General features: G+C 31.6%; 2 protein-coding genes across 4 annotated transcripts in view; one reads left to right on the top strand and one right to left on the bottom strand.

Annotated features, from left to right (window-relative positions):
• LOC143069771 (tight junction-associated protein 1-like) overlaps window positions 1-3,178 on the bottom strand; it is a 19,681-nt gene extending 16,503 nt beyond the window's left edge. For both annotated transcript variants that reach the window (XM_076244544.1, XM_076244545.1), the window contains exons 1-2: window positions 3,088-3,178; window positions 637-755 (exon numbers count right to left, since the gene is read on the bottom strand). In XM_076244544.1, coding sequence (XP_076100659.1) covers window positions 637-714 — 78 coding nt within the window. In that variant the 5' untranslated portion in view covers window positions 715-755; window positions 3,088-3,178. The remainder of the gene's footprint in view (window positions 1-636; window positions 756-3,087) is intronic.
• On the top strand, window positions 3,165-19,002 carry LOC143069770 (uncharacterized). Of its 2 annotated transcripts, none has more exons than XM_076244542.1 (12): window positions 3,165-3,208; window positions 5,487-5,634; window positions 5,952-6,076; window positions 6,606-6,758; window positions 7,850-7,968; window positions 8,233-8,387; window positions 10,083-10,155; window positions 10,660-10,771; window positions 12,305-12,429; window positions 14,458-14,533; window positions 15,737-15,852; window positions 17,329-19,002. In XM_076244542.1, the coding sequence occupies exons 2-12, from the start codon at window positions 5,501-5,503 to the stop codon at window positions 17,455-17,457; spliced, it is 1,317 nt and encodes a 438-aa protein (XP_076100657.1). In that variant the 5' UTR covers window positions 3,165-3,208; window positions 5,487-5,500; the 3' UTR covers window positions 17,458-19,002. The 2 variants fall into 2 exon arrangements, with proteins under 2 accessions (XP_076100657.1, XP_076100658.1); XM_076244543.1 differs by lacking the exon at window positions 3,165-3,208 and adding an exon at window positions 3,214-3,233.

Below are 19,002 nucleotides of genomic sequence, written 5' to 3'. Positions count from 1 at the left end.
TACAAAGAAAAACAAAGATATATACACTTGACTGGACAAATACATAAGTCTTTGTTTCACAGACTCAAATACATTCAAATATACAATCATTCTTTTATCCAATGGTACACTTGATTAAAATAACAAATTCACAAAATTAATATGAGCAAAAATAACAGACAGCTGCGCCATTAGCTCATGAAACGCCTGTCATCTTGTGTGTGAAGTTTTATGCATTTCTGAGATAGAGTCATGACAGTGCGACATGTGAAAACCCTTCCTTTCACATAATTGTTCACAATAAACTCAATAACTCTAAAATAAAATTTTGAATCATCACCAAAAAGTATACAGATCTTGAGATTAATATAACTAAGAAGTGTGTAAAGTTTTAAGCCATAATCATAAATTATTTTCAGATATGGTGCAACATGTGAACCCCCCCCCTTTTTTTTTACAAAAAAACTCAATACCTTTAGAATAAAATTTTGAATCATATAACCAAAACATATACAGATCTTTAGATTAATATAACTAAGAAGTGTGTAAAGTTTAAAGCAATACATGTACTCATATATAGTTTCTGAGATTAGGTGTGACAAGTGAAAACTTTTATCATGGTTATTGTTGTAATTTGTATTATCAAAAATGACTTACTTTACAGGCTTTTGACATTTCCTGTGGCTGATTAAGACTACTAAGTATTAAATCTGCTGATTGTTCTCTTCTATGCATTTTTTAAAACTGAACTTTGAAATATCAATAACCACTCAGATCTGTAAAAATAAAAATAAATACTGTAAAAATATCTTTCTCAAATTTTTGTGTTATTTTCACATTTTTTGATCGGTGAGAGAAAAAAAATTCTCCTCACTAGTGAAATATCTGTTCTCAGCAAATGACTGGTCGAAATTTAATTATGCTGTCAAATTTTCTTGGTTTCTCCTGAATTTTTTTCTATTGTGTTGACGTCATGAAAAAAGTTGACTTTGTCAGACGACATCGTATAAAAAGTATTTGATTTAAAATTTTTAAATATAAAAATAGACAATATTATACATGTACATTGTTATATAAACTACAATAACATAAAAAGTACACAACTTTCTTCCAATCTTTAAAACAGAATGATAAAAATTTGGAAGAGTTCCACAGAACCTAGTGTCTCATCTACTTTTGCTGTTAGTTGCAACTCAGTGGCGGATCCAGAAATTTTCATATAAAGTGGGGGCCCACTGACTGACCTAAGATGGGGCCCGCTCCAGTCACACTTCAATGATTCCCTATATAAGGAACCAAATTTTTTCCCAAAAAGGGGGGGCCCGGCCCCCTGGTCCCCCTAAATCCGCCTCTGCAACTTGCAGGCTTAAAAAAAATAATGGGGAAAAAATTATTAAAAATTTTCCTCTAAATACTATCTTTTCATTCATGTCATTATAAGAAGCTACTATCCAAGTTTTAATTTAAAAATTCATATATATCATGTATATTATATTATATATGGGACACACTAAAATCAGCTGTAAAATTCTTTTTCTGGCTAACAATGGCATACATTTTACTTTGAAATGCATTAACGTAACGGTAGACAGAAGTATTATTATTACGTATTAGGTTTTCAACATAATTGTACCCATGCCAGCGCCTTTTTTTTTTAGCAGACAATTTGCAGAAACAGTTTGTTTTTTTTATCTTAAGGTAGATCACAAGTATATATTTTTTGAGACAGAATTTTTTTATAATTTGCCAAAATAAAGATTTTACTATGCTCTTTTCAAAAATTAAGTAAAAAGAATAGGTCACCGTGCTATTTTTCAAGCTATGAGTCGTTGAAAATTGCCAAAATTTGGTTAGTTTGTTCATATAAAAACACATTAGTGTGCATAAAAAAAATTCTATGAGATAGAATTTTGAAATAAATTGTGAGAAGAAAGGTTTTATAAGATGTTTTAAGAAAATAAAAAGAAAACATAGTGTCACCGAACTTATTTTCTTGCTACAAGTAAAAATAAAAAATTTCCCTATTAGCCCAGTATAAATTGTGTACTAAAAGAGTTATCTCCCCTTAAATGGCTTATTTGATTTTTTTTTTATTTTAAAACCAAAAAATTGATATTTGTTAAAATATTTTGTATAATACGATTAATTAACAAGTTTTCTTCAAATAGAAAAAACAGTCAAACTATTGAATTGCAAATCTGTGTCTAAATTTGCAGAGTTAGGCAAATAACTAGACCGATTTTGTACTGTAATTGTACAATCCAAGATGGCGGTATACCATCAATCTACCTTAAGCTATATATATGTTTCCTGTGATTATTAAACTTCATAAAGTGTACATCATCAGTACAAGTAAGTTGTAACTACTATAGCTAACTGTAAGTATAAAATAGCTACAAAACCATACCTTTTTAGATCCTTAGTATGTTATAATTTGACTATTTGTCGACTATAGTTGTGGGTGGGGGGGGGGGGGTGTAAGAGGGGTCCGGATCCCGAAATCCCGGGCTAATTAAACGAAATCCTTAGATCCTGAATTTAAATAAATTAAAATCCTGACATCCCAAATATCGTAAAAAGAATTTCCGAATCCTGAAATCCCGAAAATCACCCAATCCCAGAGTCTAGCCTCATGAGGGTCGTAATGGGGGAACCTTGATGACGAGTAACGGTAACAATAACTATTTGAGACCTATGACGAATCACGATAAGGATATTTTGAGGAATCGCAGTAAAATTTAAACCATTGTGACACTAACGCTGAGTAACGGTAGCCAAACATGACAGTATGACGCCTGACGCTAAAGGGCATTGAAACCCTCCCTCAAGTCATAGTTGTAACTACTGTAGCTATTATACTTGAAAGTATAAAAGTTAACCAACAGATCAGACATTATTTTTTTTTAATTGGAATTAGAGAAGAAGAATGTTAAAGGAAGGAGAGGGATATAAAAAAATTTTGAAGAAGGATATTATTTGGTTACAGTAATATATTCTTAGGAAGTTGATTGCAGGTGGGTTTTTTTTCTTCATTATTGTTATCTATTGCTCTTGATTTACAATATCAAATAGAAACAAAGTCAATCTTAATGACATTATGTTATTTACCAAATCTGACAGATGCCACGAACATCATCATAAATAAGTTATTTCCCTTGAATCCACACTGCATTTCCGCTTTGTTTCCCTCTCTAAAAAGAAGGTGCAAAGCGTCATTAGCAACTTAAAGGTGCGAAAGATAAAAGTTACAAAAAGTGTCTTCATTTAAAATCTCCCCCTTACAAATTGTTTATGCCTTTGCAGATTCACGTTTATACCAACGGTTTTGTAAATGATTATAAAGGTTAAATTATGGTCCGCAAGTTCACAGGGGTTTGAAATAACGAGTTTGGTATAAATTTTTACCCTGTTATTGATAGGATTTCAAACTCCTGTGCCAAGTTGTTCATAAATATGCTTTAGAGACGTTTCGGCCCCAACCAGTTTGGCCACAGTCGTATCGACCATAGTCCACATTTTAATTCCTATTGTACCATATACAAGTCTTCTTCTTCTTACATATATAAAGAGTTGGGTTCCTTGTGTAACCGGAGAGCATGTACAAATGTATCTACTCTACAAATTTATACCGTCACCACTGGGATTCGAACCCCAGTCGCCTGCGTGACAGTCAGTGCGTTAACACTGAGCCAAAGAATTTTTCCCTAGCTCAGTGTATTAAGACTGGCTTTATATGTTCTACCTGTGCTAAGGAGGGGAAGCAACCCCGCTACACTTGAATGAAACTTTTAAACTCTGCGGGACTACGCATGGTGACATTACATATCTAGTCCCCTAAGGCTATAAACAGTATTTACAATAAAATCAGGTTGTTACGGTTATACATGTACGTACCTGGTCAGAAGACTACGTCGCCTGCTTTTATTTGCTATATATTTCATAATTTATATGCTAAGATTTTTACTGAACATGCTGAATAACTTTTATAAGCACAGAAATTAAACTTATTTGTGCAACTTAGAAAAAGTCTATTTGTCATTTGATTCTGTTATTACACGCTTTTTAGACAAATAACTTCCCTTTATCAGTCATAGACTTGTTTTTTACCGGACAAAATTGGCTTTTGCAAATGCAATTTGAAAACCTTAAAGACTACTCACATTACGCACAGTTAAATTTGCTCTCCCTACTAGCTCTCCATTGTAAATATAAATGAATTTCCCTCATAAGGGAGACAACTAAAAAGGGGATCTCTGATAACAGGGCCAATCACGGGAATTGGCGAATTAGACTTGATGACCATGCATTTTATCTTATCATGTTAATAGTGTGGTTTTTTTTTAATTGATAATTTTTTAAATTTTTGTTTATTCATAGAATTTGAAAAAACAGCTTTATAAGGGGGATAACTCAAATAATTTAGTTTAATATATTAAATTTCTGTCCTGTATATCATTTTGGTGTTCTTTTTGTTTGAAATCATTTCATAAAAAGATATCAGCTCTAAATTAATTCTGAATTCTACTTCTATTATTTCTTGTCATAAATGATGCATTTTCCTTGTTATCCTTGCAAAATATGAGATGTTTTATAGTTTTTAACATAAACTACATTTTGGATAAGTTAAAATAGGTATGCTTTGTTGTTTTTGTTTACAAAAACCTGTTTAAACTTGTCTCTTTGAAAAGTAAATACACCATTCTTTGTTTGAACAAGGCCCTAAATAGCTTCAACTAGTTTTGAAAAGTTTTGTAATTTTATCTGGATAGTAATACATTGTATGTTGCAATTTTTCTTTTCTTTTATAAAGCTTCATACTAACTAGTAAAGTTTAACAAAATTTTAATGACGCTTAAAGAAGCTACATGTAGCATGTGGAAAACCAACAGGAAAAGTTATATGATACACGCTGATTGCAACTAATAATTTAGTAAATTACAGTAGTCAGTTTCACAAAAAAACTTGCATCTAAAATATAATGTAATGATTGTAAGTATATATTGATTTGTTCATGACTTATATATGATCAATCTTAGTCATAATATTTTTTATGAAACTAACTCCTGGACCAGTACTTTATGATGAACTACACTTTTTATGCCTCCCCGTAGTGAAGAGAAGACATTAAGGTTTTCCATCTGTCCTTTCATATGTCCTGAAATTGTTTTCCATTCTGTAATGTAAGTTGCTTCAATCAAATGTTAGGAAACTTTATATACACAAAGCTTATTCTTTACTTCAAAACTCAGACAGATATTGAATTTGGGTGGTTTCACTTTTATTTTCCATTCTGGAGTTATGTCCCTTTATATGAATGCTAGGAATCATCTGTGTCCGATGGACACATTCTTGATTTACATTTTAAAAGAACAGATTTGTTTTTCAAATATAAAAGCTAGTGTATACATGTAGTCTCTATAAAGCCCATGAAACACAGCAGATTGACAAATGAAGGCCTTATTACCGGTAGCAATTTTAGCATAAAGAAATTACATTTGTTTTTGTAGAAAGATGATCAGAAATGTCAGATTTTACCAGATATTTACCCCCAGAGTTGATAGACAAAGTTTTGTCCTACCTGAATGTAAAGGAGATTGGATTCTTCTCACAAGTCTCTGTTAATTGGAGAGAAGCTTCAAACAGGGACTCGGTATGGTAAGTAAATTGAAAAATCTGTATTACTGAGGGGGGGGGGATTCCCTCTAACCGGGACTCTGAATGGTGAATTTCTCAACAAATCTGTTTGGATAGGCTGAGTTATATAGTAGATGAACTGCTACGACCACTTTAAGTCACTGAGACCCCTTTATCATGTTTTTATATGATTAGAAAATTTTAAAAAAATCAAGGAAAAATGGAATGTCACAAACTTTAAGGGAAATATCATCATGACCAACTAAATAGCTTGATTTATTTAAAACTACTTACAAAAGATAAATGTGAATAAATATGATGTATGATTTTTATCATAGGCTCCACCATTGTATGAAGAATGGTTGGATGAAGTATGGTATTTCAGGCAGCATTTTACATGAGGAACCCAGTGCTAAACCAACAACTAATGTCTCAGGAACTTCTCCCCATTTTGATCTTTATGGTGAGTATATTAATTTATAATGACACAGAATAAGAATAAGAATTTTATTAGTTAAAAATCCAAACAATATGATCATTACTAAATAAACAAACCACAACAAAACAAAACGAACAAACAGACAGACAGACATATGATATTGAACGTTTGACTGCATGATCTATAATATGAAAATAAGAAGATGTGGTATGATTGCAAATGGGTCAATTTTCCACCAGAGACCATATGCATATATGACTTTAAGGTTAATTCAGATTTAATTGGGTCAAAATCTTAGTTGTGCGTGATTTTTGCATTGAGATTGAAACTTATATAAACACTTGTTATACATTGTTGAAAAGACAACCCAGCTGTAAGAAGGCTGTCAGACCCTTTAATAGCAGAAAACCACATTGTTTTGCCCAGTGTCTTTGAGCATCATAGTAATTTGGCATTTATTTTAGGTCTTTTTTTAAGTTAGTTAAAAATAAGGGGGGAGGGTTGTAGAGGGAAAAAATCTTTGATGACAAAAACTATGTTTATTTTATTTCAGTGCCATTTGATACTCGTTTATCACCGATATGTAAATGGAAACATGTATACCTTAGAATGTACCATTTGACCAGGAACTGGGAGAAGGGAAGATTTTATGTGTCCCCTACCTTACGTGGTCATAGCCAAAGAGTAACTGCAATAGACAGCAATGGTAAGGAATTTGAATATTTAATTAAGTACTACTGCCTTTTAATTAGGATTTGCTCATCAAACCTGACATTCAGAACATTAATTATAAAAGGACTAATAAAAGAGGCTTAACAGTATATCTACTGCTTCTAGTGACACATTACTTTGATGAACAAAATGTATTGTAAGATATACATATTTGCTGTAGGTTTGTGAAATAGCCATCGTCTTAGTACCATCAACTTATAAATATGGCTGCTTTGTATAATGGTTCAAATGAGGGCCAGAAAGTCAGAATATAAACCTTTTTTTAAAAGGATATTCGTAGCTCCTATTTCAACTTTTCCCTTAAAAGTTTGCAACACTGTTGGCTTTTTTCTTGGTATCATATTAGCAAGTTTGTCCAGCATACAGTTGTTACTATTTTTATTTTTTAAATACATCTTGAAATTCCAATTATGCAGGGGGTATAATTTAAAATGAGGCAATTATCCACCAGAGATAAAAGTAGCAACTATACATGTAGTTCACATTATGGCCTTCAACAATGAGCATTACCCATACCTTATAGTTATCTATAAAAAGCATGACAAATTGTGAAACAATGAAAATTTGATAAACAACTAACTGATTGATGCTAAAACAATATGTGAAAAACAAATTTAGAAAAACCAAAAACAGCAACCAATATTGCATGCTCCTGCTTGAATTCGAGCAACTTTTCTGATGTTTGTATCCACATCATCATGACATCTTGAAATTATTTTGATGTTCTATAAATTTTCAATTGAAATTTGAATGCTATTACCTTACCTGGATATAAATCCAAATTTGATAATTCTTGTTAAAATGTTTGAAAATGAAAGAACATTTTCCCTGAGGCAAGAAGTGTTAATAGATATATCACCTACAGATAAAAGTTTAATTTCCATTGGATTTATTTCAAATAAAAGATTTTTGCAAACATATATATGTTGCTTTTGTAGTTTTTTTAATGTATTTAATTGAATTCTTTAAAAAAATTGTAACAAATAAACAGTAACAGAGGTCTTCTAGTAAAGCTTATCAATATTTAGCTGTAAATTGTGAACAAAGCAAATATTACTTGTTTAGGTACCTGTTTAGTGAGTGGGAGTGAAGATAAAACATTAGTAACTTGGAACATGCATACAGGTTCTAAAATCTACACAGTACATGGTCATTCAGATGCTATTACAGCTATTAAAATTCAGGTAAATAGATTCTTAAAACATGTAAAATGACAGTTAGACTTGAAGATTATCAAAAATTGCTTGCAAAATCACTTGTATACAATGATAATGTTTTTTGTTGTTGCATTCCTTTCTAATAATTTGAGAATAAAACCAAATAAAATCTTTCCTCCAATTTATTACAAAATGTGGAACAATTCAGCCGAGGCAACACGATTTATGAAAAAATAATAAAGGAACAAAAAAAACAAAAGACAACAACTTACTAAGATGTATATTTTTTAGGGTCATAACATTATAACAGGCTGTGCTGACAGTGCTGTACGGGTATTTAGGATAGACAATGGTGATCTAGAGTTTTCCTTGTTTGGTCATAGTGGCAGCGTTGATCATCTAGGGGTCATAGATCATGATTATATTATATCTGCAGGATCAGACAGGTTAGATTAAGCAATAAATGTATTGACACTTTTGGTATTTATCTGAATCTTGCCTCCGAATGACCTTAGATCTACTCCGAATCACCTTTTGACGTCAAGCAACAATCACTTTTAAATTGTGACATCAAATATTTTAAATTATGATGTCAAAGTTTACATTTACAAATGTGTGATTTTACGTAATGGCGTACAAATTTGCATACAAGTGTAAATACGTGTATTGTGCTGCTTATGGGCTAGGATAGTTCTAGAATCAAAATTTGTTCTTGACATGCCAAAAAAAGACACAATATATATAATTATTTCTCTATTCAAGCAGCTTTTAATGTCTTGCAATCATATTCTACAATGTACTGTCATGGAAAAAAACAAAAACCATAAAAATAAAGACAACCCTCAAAACACTTATAATTTAGAAAACTAAAGACTGAGCACTACAAACCCCACCAAAAACCAAGGTGATCTCAGGTGCTCTAAAAGGGTTTAATAGATTCTTCTCCACATGTGGCACTTGTACTATCATATTATTTAACTTGAATGCAGTAACCATAATCTTTAAACCTTTAAAAACATCAATGGATATATTTTTTTGAGACTACAGTCAACCAATTTGTAATCTGTATTCATAGATAAATCATGTTTTTAGGATAAGAGAGTAAGATTTAGCAAATGGTACTTTAGAGTGCTTCATGTTTTGTTTGTAAACCATTTTAGAATTTTGCTTCTAAATATCATGACATTTAGGAGATAACTGTATTGTATTTTAAGCTCCGACGGCATCAATTGGGGATTTGATGGTCGCAAATTAAGTTTACTGGCGACGCGTTAGCGGAGACAGTAAACGGGTATTTGCGACCATCAAATCCCCAATTGATGCCGTCGGAGCTTAAAATGCAATATTGTTATCTCCATTCTAATGAAACTGACAGAAAACAACGTTAAAAACATGTATTTAAAATCTGTCATATGCCGTCTGCGCTTGCACGTACGTCCCAATTGATGCCATGTAAACAAGTGACGTTATCCAATCCAAATGAACGTTACAAACGTTGTTGCATTAGAATTGCAGATCACAAAATAAAGCTTTTTATCAAGTGAACCTATTGCCATTGTGCTTAAAGTGTTTATAAGATGTGATGAATGGCATATACTTCTCTAGATGTATAAATTATATAATGCAAAAACAGAAATTGATGGGTCATTATATACAGCATTAAGCTTCAGTCAGTATTAGGTCTTAACAGCACAAGTATACCTAATTCTAATATTCTTTTATGTCATAAAGTTTCCCAAGGCAAGATTGAAATTTGAGCAGAAGTAAAAAAAGAGGGACGAAAGATACCAAAGGGACAGTCAAACTCATAAATCTAAAACAAACTGACAACGCCATGGCTAAAAATGAAAAAGACAAACAAACAACACGAACCCCACAAAAAAAACTAGGGGTGATCTCAGGTGCTCCTGAAGGGTAAGCAGATCCTGGTCCACATGTGGCACCCGTCGTGTAAATTTTATTTAAAGCCATCATATTTTATATTTGTCTGAATCAGATAATCTAGTTTTGTGATTGTTTTGATACATGTTTTCTCTTTTGGATGCAAAAGTTATTAATAATTGGTGCCCAGACTTTAAAAAACATCTTATTTTTTAAACAGTTTTTGAGTTTAATGATTTGATTATTTTTAATCTATATAGAACAGTGAGGGTGTGGTCCTCTAGTGAGAGAAAGTTAATTAGGATGTTCCATGCACATACAGATGAAATAGAGGTATGACCAATACTTTGAAATGATCCTCATCAAAATGTATAAAGATACAAAAATTGATTGTTTATTACATAATATTTAAAATCACATTTGAAGTCCTGACTATCCATCATTATTATTAATATATCCTGTAGAAACATAATTATTTCTTAAAAATGAGCAAGTTCAATTTTACCCTTAATTTATGTACATACTTAGTCTCAGAAAATAATAATTTCAAAGTGCCTTTTATCAACAGTAACATATTTTAAATATTTCGTCTTCAAATTTTTTTTTTTTTTTCATAATAGAAAAGAAAGGATATGGGGTATCCATTCATGTCACATTATAAATAAAAGCACCACCAAAAAGTCAAAACACAAAGGGTCTTTGCTCTTATTGATGTTCTTGAATTGGAAGTTACAGTGTTACATTACAATTCAATATGGCACAAAAATCTCACCTCACTCTAAGTTGAAGACAGCCTAAAGCAGTTCTTTCCATGATATTACTAATTGATATTTTCAGTGTATGCATTGTTGTGGACATATGATTTTAACGTGTTCCTGGGACAAATTGATGGTTCTGTACCATGTAGAAAATGATAATCCAATCCAAGTCTTTGAAGGTCATTCTGAAGGTCAGTATAATATGGTGTCATGTATGTATGGTCATATTTTTTATGCCCCACATAGGGGCATTATGTTTTCTGGTCTGTGCGTCCGTTCGTCCGTTCGTTCGTCCGTTCGTCCGTTCGTCCGTCTGTCCCGCTTCAGGTTAAAGTTTTTGGTCGAGGTAGTTTTTGATGAAGTTGAAGTCCAATCGACTTCAAACTTGGTACACATGTTCCCTATGATATGATCTTTCTAATTTTAAAGCCAAATTAAACTTTTGACCCCAATTTCACGGTCCACTGAACATAGAAAATGAAAGTGCATGTTTCAGGTTAAAGTTTTTCAGGTTAAAGTTTTTGGTCAAGGTAGTTTTTGATGAAGTTGAAGTCCAATCAACTTGAAACTTAGTACACATGTTCCTTATGATATGATCTTTCTAATTTTAAAGCCAAATTAAACTTTTGACCCCAATTTCACGGTCCACTGAACATAGAAAATGAAAGTGCATGTTTCAGGTTAAAGTTTTTCAGGTTAAAGTTTTTGGTCAAGGTAGTTTTTGATGAAGTTGAAGTCCAATCAACTTGAAACTTAGTACACATGTTCCTTATGATATGATCTTTCTAATTTTAAAGCCAAATTAAACTTTTGACCCCAATTTCACGGTCCACTGAACATAGAAAATGAAAGTGCATGTTTCAGGTTAAAGTTTTTGGTCAAGGTAGTTTTTGATGAAGTTGAAGTCCAATCAACTTGAAACTTAGTACACATGTTCCCTATGATATTATCTTTCTAATTTTAATGCCTAATTATATTTTTTATCCAATTTCATGCTCCATTGAACATGGAAAATGATAGTGTGAGTGGGGCATCCGTGTACTTTGGACACATTCTTGTTTAAGTGTATATTTTGTTGCGTCTGTAATCTGAAAATTATGTTTTTGTTCTTGTATGAAATAAATGTAGGGGAGGGTGGATACCAAGGGAGTTACCATAAACTGTCCATTGAAAAAAAAAACCATCAAATCCACAAAAGAAAAACAAGCAAGAATTATCAAGTACTTCATAGAAATTAACCATTAGGAATCCCACCAAAATCTGGGGTTATTACTCAGCGGCACTAGAAGGTAAGCAGTTCTTGCACCACCAATGACATCTATAAAGGTGTTGCTTATGGTGATTAAAGGTCATTTACAAGATAAGTATAACATGTTGTAATGGATACCGATACACTTTTTTTTTATGATAACTTGTTTGCATGTTGGAGATGGGTTTTTCTCGCTCAATAAACTAAATTAGAAAAAAATAGACAAACTGTTCTTAATTTTTACACATAAACTAAAGCTTTGAGCAAAACCTTGTAACAAACTTTAGTTAATTACTAGGGTCCCTGAGAACAGTGAACTGTATTTATTGACTATGGGATATCTGTTATGTTACTTTTGGGTAGATCCTTTTCAATAAGCCAGGCTGCTATAAATGTGCTTTTACTGATATCACCTGGGTCTCCATGGCAGTATTAAATCAAGTTACAGAATAAATCAGTTTCCTTTATATTACAGCTGTGAGTTGTTGCCAGTTTGATGAGTATAAAGTTATCAGTGGAAGTGCAGATTCAGATTTACGCATTTGGGAGACAACATCTGCTTATTGTACACATGTGCTAGAGGGACACACAGGAGAAGTAGTAAGTATATCAGATGGTTACACATTAATCATCTGGTTATTGTACACAAACATGTGTTTGATTGACACACACAGGAGAACTTTCAGATTGAAACATTTTGCGGGCCATTCCTATAGATTCCATAAACCAGATACCTAGGGTATGCAGGGTAGTTAGGATAAAAACGTAAAATGTAGAAGGTCAGGTAAAAACATCACTTTTATTCTTTAGTTTTCTATGTTGTGTCATGTGTGCTGTTGTTTGTTTGTCTTTTTCATTTTTAGCCATGGCGTTGTCAGTTTGTTTTAGATTTATGAGTTTGACTGTCCCTTTGGTATCTTTCGTCCCTCTTTTAAGGAATGCTCCAGTAATCGAAATGGTACGGAATTGCTATTAAATGTCATCTATATTTGGGAATAAAGATGTTAACTGAACACAAAGTTTACACAACACAACTGACAATAACTTTTTTTTATACTTCCCCTCTGTACAAGTGTGCTAACCCATGATGGCAGAATATTTTTTACAAACATTTAATCCATGAAAACATTGTATTTTCTCATCACTTGGTGTCTTTTACAAAAATCTTCTCTGAAACTACAGGGCCAAATTTAATCAAACTTAGCCACAATCATCATTGGAGTATCTAGTTTAAAAATCTGCCTAGATATTTTCAGATGAATCAGACAACTTGTTGTTAGGTTGCTACTCCTGAATTAGTAATTTTAAGGAAATTTTGCCATTTTGGTTATTATTCTTGAATATTATTATAGATTACAGCAATAATGTTCAGCAAAGTAAGATCAACAAATCAGTCAAAAAGACCAAAATGGTCAGTTGACCCCTTTAGGAGTTATTGACTTTTATATAAAGTCAATTTTAACAACTTTTTCATAAATTTTTGTAATCTTTTGTAAGCGAAGCAGATTATGTAAAATGTGAAGAGTCAAAAATTTATTCTATGGTTCAATAAATTCAAAATAAATTATTGCCATTCATTATAAATAAATTTCTATCAAAAATAAGGCCCAAAGAACTTTTTATATTATTTATATTAACAATAACAATGTACACACATGTTGGCGTATGAATACACAACGTCAGAGTGGGCGTGTCACCATCAAAATTGACAACATTGAAAATAAAAGTAATACTTTTGACCAATCAGAAGACAGTAAATACACCAAATTTATTTATTGCCCTTTATAGTCAATTTTTAACAATTGTCATAAATTTTGTAAATTTTTACAAAACATTTTCCACTGTAACTACTGGGCCAAGTTCATAATAGATAGGAGATAATTGTTAGTAGCAAGAATGTTCAGTAAAGTAAGATCTACAAACACATCACCATCACCAAAACACAATTTTGTCATGAATCCATCTGTTTCCTTTGTTTAATATGCACATAGACAAAGGTGAGCCTCTAGTTATTTTATTTTAATAGTTTACTTCCATATATACACTTTCTCTTTCAATTTCTATCTATAACATTACTCACCATAGTAACTTTGTGATGTTTAAAATTTCTCAACCCGATTTTATGGGGAGGATGACCATCCTTTTAGATTTTAATTTCCCAAATATTTTGAGCAGTATAAAATAAAACTTTTCACCCCCTTGCTCAACATGTGCTGGAAATTTCTATGCATACTTTTTTGTCACATGGTGATGGAAGTCACATGACAGATTTGTCTAAAAAACTGTATCCTGGAACTGGTCTATCCTGGTGACAGTGGCCTTGCCGACAAAACATGTAGATCTCAATAAATTACTGAAGCATTCCTTAAAGTGTTGTTGATACCTGACCTTCTACTTTTTATCACAATTGTTTAAAACATCAAAATAGCAAGCTTGCATGGTTTGTTTTCACTGAAATATATCATTTACCCAAAATAGTAACACTACCAAGCTTCGCACACTATTTCAATATATTTTTTATTTGCACATTTTCTTGTTCTAAATGTTCGTTGTTATTGTTGTGATGATGTGTGAATCACATGCATGTAATTTGTTGTGTATGATCCTAGCATGAAGTTTTCTTTTCAGTACTGTCTTGTGTACAACAAGCATGTAATAGCATCAGGAGCTTCAGACAGCACCATAAGAATTTGGTCTCATTCAGGTAAGATTATAGCACAGAGATTGGGGCCTTCTTCCCTCAAAAAAATAATAGATACTAATAAGAATTTGGCGTCACTCAAATTATGGGGCTGTGAGTTTTTTTACCCAATTCTTGAAAAAAGTAACAAGACACTCATGAACAATGTGTTAAACATCTCTAGATTATTAGAAATAACAGTATGTCTTCATTTTGGCATGTCTCCATTTTGGCATGAATATTGGTCTGTTTCTGACTCCGATCATTCCAAAATACACACATGCAAGCACACAGAGATTATAGATCATGCATTATTCAAGTGTCTTAAACCTTTGGAACACAAACTTGAAGTTCAGAAAAGTCAGTTAAATTCTAACATCACAAATTACTACCTATTGAGAAATGATACAATCATGTTTCTCATTTTCATAGCACAAACAATTCCAATGTTTTTTATGCCATATTTATGGGCATTATGTTTTCTGGTCTGTGCATCCGTTTGTCCTTCCTTCCTTCTATTGGATAATCTGTCTGTCCCGCTTCAGGTTAAAGTTTTGGTTAAAGTTTTTGGTGGAGGTAGTTTTTGATGAAGTTGAAGTCCAATCAACTTGAAACTTAGTAAACGTGTTTCCTATGATATGATCTTTCTAATTTTAATGCCAAATTAGAAATTTCCCTTCATCTTCACGGTCCACTGAACATAGAAAATAATAGTGCGGATGGGGCATCCGTGTACTGGGGACACATTCTTGTTTCTTTTTCCTTCTTACCCAATTATCTTATCACTAGAATTATGCTGTTTGTATCTTTTTCAGTAAGAATTTTGTTTATTATAATGGTTTTTTTTATTAAACTAGATATAAAAAGATGTAAGAAGATGTGTTATGAGTGCCAATTAGACAACTATCCATCCAAGTCACAATTTGTAAAAGTAAACCATTATAGGTCAAGATATGGCCTTCAAAATAGAGCCTTCGCTCACATTGAACAGCAAGATATAATGTGCTCTAAAACTGACTAGTTTAAAACCATTCAAACAGGAAAACCAACAGTCTAATCTATATAAAAAACAAGAAATGAGAAACACTTATGACCCATATGAAAAATGACAACTACTGATTTCAAACAGGTGCAAACAAATGGAGCGTGTTTAATCTGCATTTTTTGTAAGTGAGAGCATAATTATTTTTAAACAAATTTTATAAGGCCTTATTATATGTTATTTAGGTGAATGCCAGTATGTACTGACTGGACATCTTGGAGTTGTTAGATGTCTGTACATCAATGATCATAGGCTTGTAAGTGGTGGGGACCAGAAGAAAATTGGTATTTGGAACTTTAAAGTAAGTACTGACGAATCCCTTAAAGCCAGAGTGACTACCGATACATAAATTAAACTTCATAATACAGATGAGTAAAAAACAACATAAAAATGAGTAGCATAAAACTTGATAGAATTCATTGGGAAAATATAAAGGTCTTATTTTCATTACAATTATTATATTTATTTTTTACCACCCATTTATCTTTTTTAAAGAGTGTAGGGTTTTTCCTCTTGACAAAATTATATTGAAACACTTTATTTATTAACCAATTTAAAAAGAAACTATGATTGCACATTAAGTGGATTTATAAGGAGAAGACAATAAAAAAGTCAAAAATGGCTACATCAGATTAACTTAAGTTGACTTTCAGCTGACATTTTTTAAAGGTCATATATATGTCACCCACCTTTTTGCAAAAGACCCTATATAATCGTGTACCTAGTTGAAGTAATTATTAAATAATCATAAATTATAAAAATATCAGGGTCAAAAACTCATAAGATTTCATTGGATTGTTTCTTATCTCCATCAAAATACAGTAAAAAGTTGGCATTTCTTTTATATATTTATCTTGAAAAGAATCAAAGTAGATGCAGGAACAAGCCAAAGTCAAAAGACATTGTTTTGCAAGTTAAGGCTTAAGAGCTCCAAAGAAAAAGTCTATATGACTAACAGTTTATGACTAACCAAATGTGAAGGGTCCAATATTAGATGTCACTGGATTGTTTTGGTCCAAATTAGGAAATCGTTTCTAAGGATGTAACAAACAATTAAAGTCATAAGAAACCTCAAATTAAAAAAAAATAATACATAATATGTTTTTTTATAACTCAATGGATAGTTTTCATTATAAAACTTATGTACATTTACTTTTTTCAGAAGAAAATTCTTTAATTTGTTCATTTTTAGAAGAAGTTTATTTTATTTTAATTGCTTCCTTTCCAGGAAGCAATTCCCCGTCATATTTTCCGTATGCAAAATGACCTCAGTGTGACCCATCTTGCAATATGCATGGATGTCCTTAAAATAAACCATTTTCTGATTGTACATGTTAAACACGTGCTCAATATCCATGCCCTTTTGTTGATTGTTGACAAACAGGTGGCAAAAATTATACGAAATTAATGTGAAAAAAAATGATAAAATCCTGCACAGAAGACTAAGTTTATGACGTTTGTATGCATTGGTTCAAGAATTGGAATAACATTATTTTTCACTGGTCACTTGTTTCATATGACTTTTAAGAAAAAGTATTTTATTGTATTTCGCTATAGAGGAGATACAATAACAAGAAAAATAGTTATTGGGGAGATAACTCTTACATTAAAAAGTATTTGCATAAAAAAGGTAAGTTTCCAAAGATCATCAACTGTTCGATAAAGTATCCAAAAGAGCTTAGTGACAATTTGAGAGACAATCTCATACTGAAAGAAAAGGGTTTGGTTGAAATTTATTATGTGTTACTTTCATTGCTTATTTTTATTTTCATTTCAGACAGGAAAGTTAATGAATATGGTTCATAGATGTCCTAATTTGTTACACCTGATGTGGGTCGGAGAAACAAAAATCGTCACAGCATCGCCAGAATCAACAGGGACGATCACTATTATCAATTTTTGGTGAAAACAATAACCTAAGACAGAACATAAGCATTGCACCATGACATCTCTGGTAGAGGAGGACTAATGCAGCATAAGACATGTTAGAAGAATTTGTTATGTTGTAGAATCACTGTTTTAAAATTATGTGATGTGAACATGCCAAATACTAATATTTTAATGAATATATATGTGTGATAATCAGTAAGATGAAACAGTAGCTGCCATAGATTTTGTATCTCTGTTATAGGCTAAGGCCTTAAAGGCAGAGTGAATTTGAGTTTTGATTAAAAAAAATTATGAAACTAAATCTGGAGAGTTATCATACATACCAAATTGTGAACAATCAAAATGGTTTACAATCATAACATTTATAGCACAGAAAATAAAGAGTAAGAGCTTTTTTACCAAGAAAAAAAATTGAAAGGAGGATAGAAGCTATTAGCAACAGCAGAAAGAATATATTTCATCACAAACAACCCACCTTTATAGACATAGATATTGATTATTGTGTCATATTCTGATACAATAATATCTTTATAAATTATTGGTATAAGTAGATATTTTGTACATGACAAGCGAGATTAGAGTGAGAACTTATGATTTGAAAATGAAAAAAAGCAATGAAGTTTGATAGACTCATGACTGCAGAGAAAACAGAACTTTGAGTTGAACCATTTTAACCTGTGCCAAAATTACAAATATGGTACTTTGGAATTATTATTATTCGTTGTATACCAATTTTCGTGGGTTTCGTGAGTACATGTGAACCGTGAATTCAAATGTTTAACGAATAACATATTTTCAATAGCTTTATATACAGAGATTATTAAAATAACGAAATCAAAAATCCACAAATATGCAAGTTTTAAGCAATCCATGAAAATTGATACCCACAAAAATAAATGAATCAACAGTATGTCTATTTTAATTTCTCTAATTCTTCGTCCATTTATCCCTTTTTACACCCATTGTATAAAAAAATTTAGTCAACGTGTGGTTCGTTTGATCCCAGTACTTTGGTTAAAATCAGATTATGACGTCGAATTTTCTTGCTTTCCTCTGAATTTCCTATTGTGACGGCATGAAAAAAGGCGAGCATGCCTGATAACGTCACATAGAAAGAACACATCTTTTTGCAGATCAATCGAAAAGAAGGTATTAGTTTGTCTGCATAATGTTAGAAAATCATTAGAGGAACAGATTCCACCACCAAATCTCGTGTAATTCAATATTTATCCACTCTCAACAGTTAAATTTTAAATATTTAACTGTCTTGAGTGGATAAATATCATATTACACTCGATGCAGTGGTAGAATCTATATATACATGTAAATCATAAGAATAAGGTAATTAAGTGTGAATAGAAAAGAAAATTTAGATGTAGGAAATATTATAGTTATGCTAAATGTTTATATATGTACCTATATGTGTTTGAATGTTTAGTTGTATTATTATAGATGAATTAACAAAAGTTATTTACATATTTTTAAACTCATTATTTGTTTGAGTTGTTATGTTATTGTTTATTTAAATGAATTAATGTGCCTTAAATATTTGCACCAATAC

This window comes from Mytilus galloprovincialis, chromosome 3, assembly GCF_965363235.1.
Source record: "Mytilus galloprovincialis chromosome 3, xbMytGall1.hap1.1, whole genome shotgun sequence".
Taxonomy (NCBI): domain Eukaryota; kingdom Metazoa; phylum Mollusca; class Bivalvia; order Mytilida; family Mytilidae; genus Mytilus; species Mytilus galloprovincialis.
The sequence above is the reverse complement of the archived record's forward strand: the minus strand, read 5'-3'. Positions and strand labels throughout refer to the sequence as shown.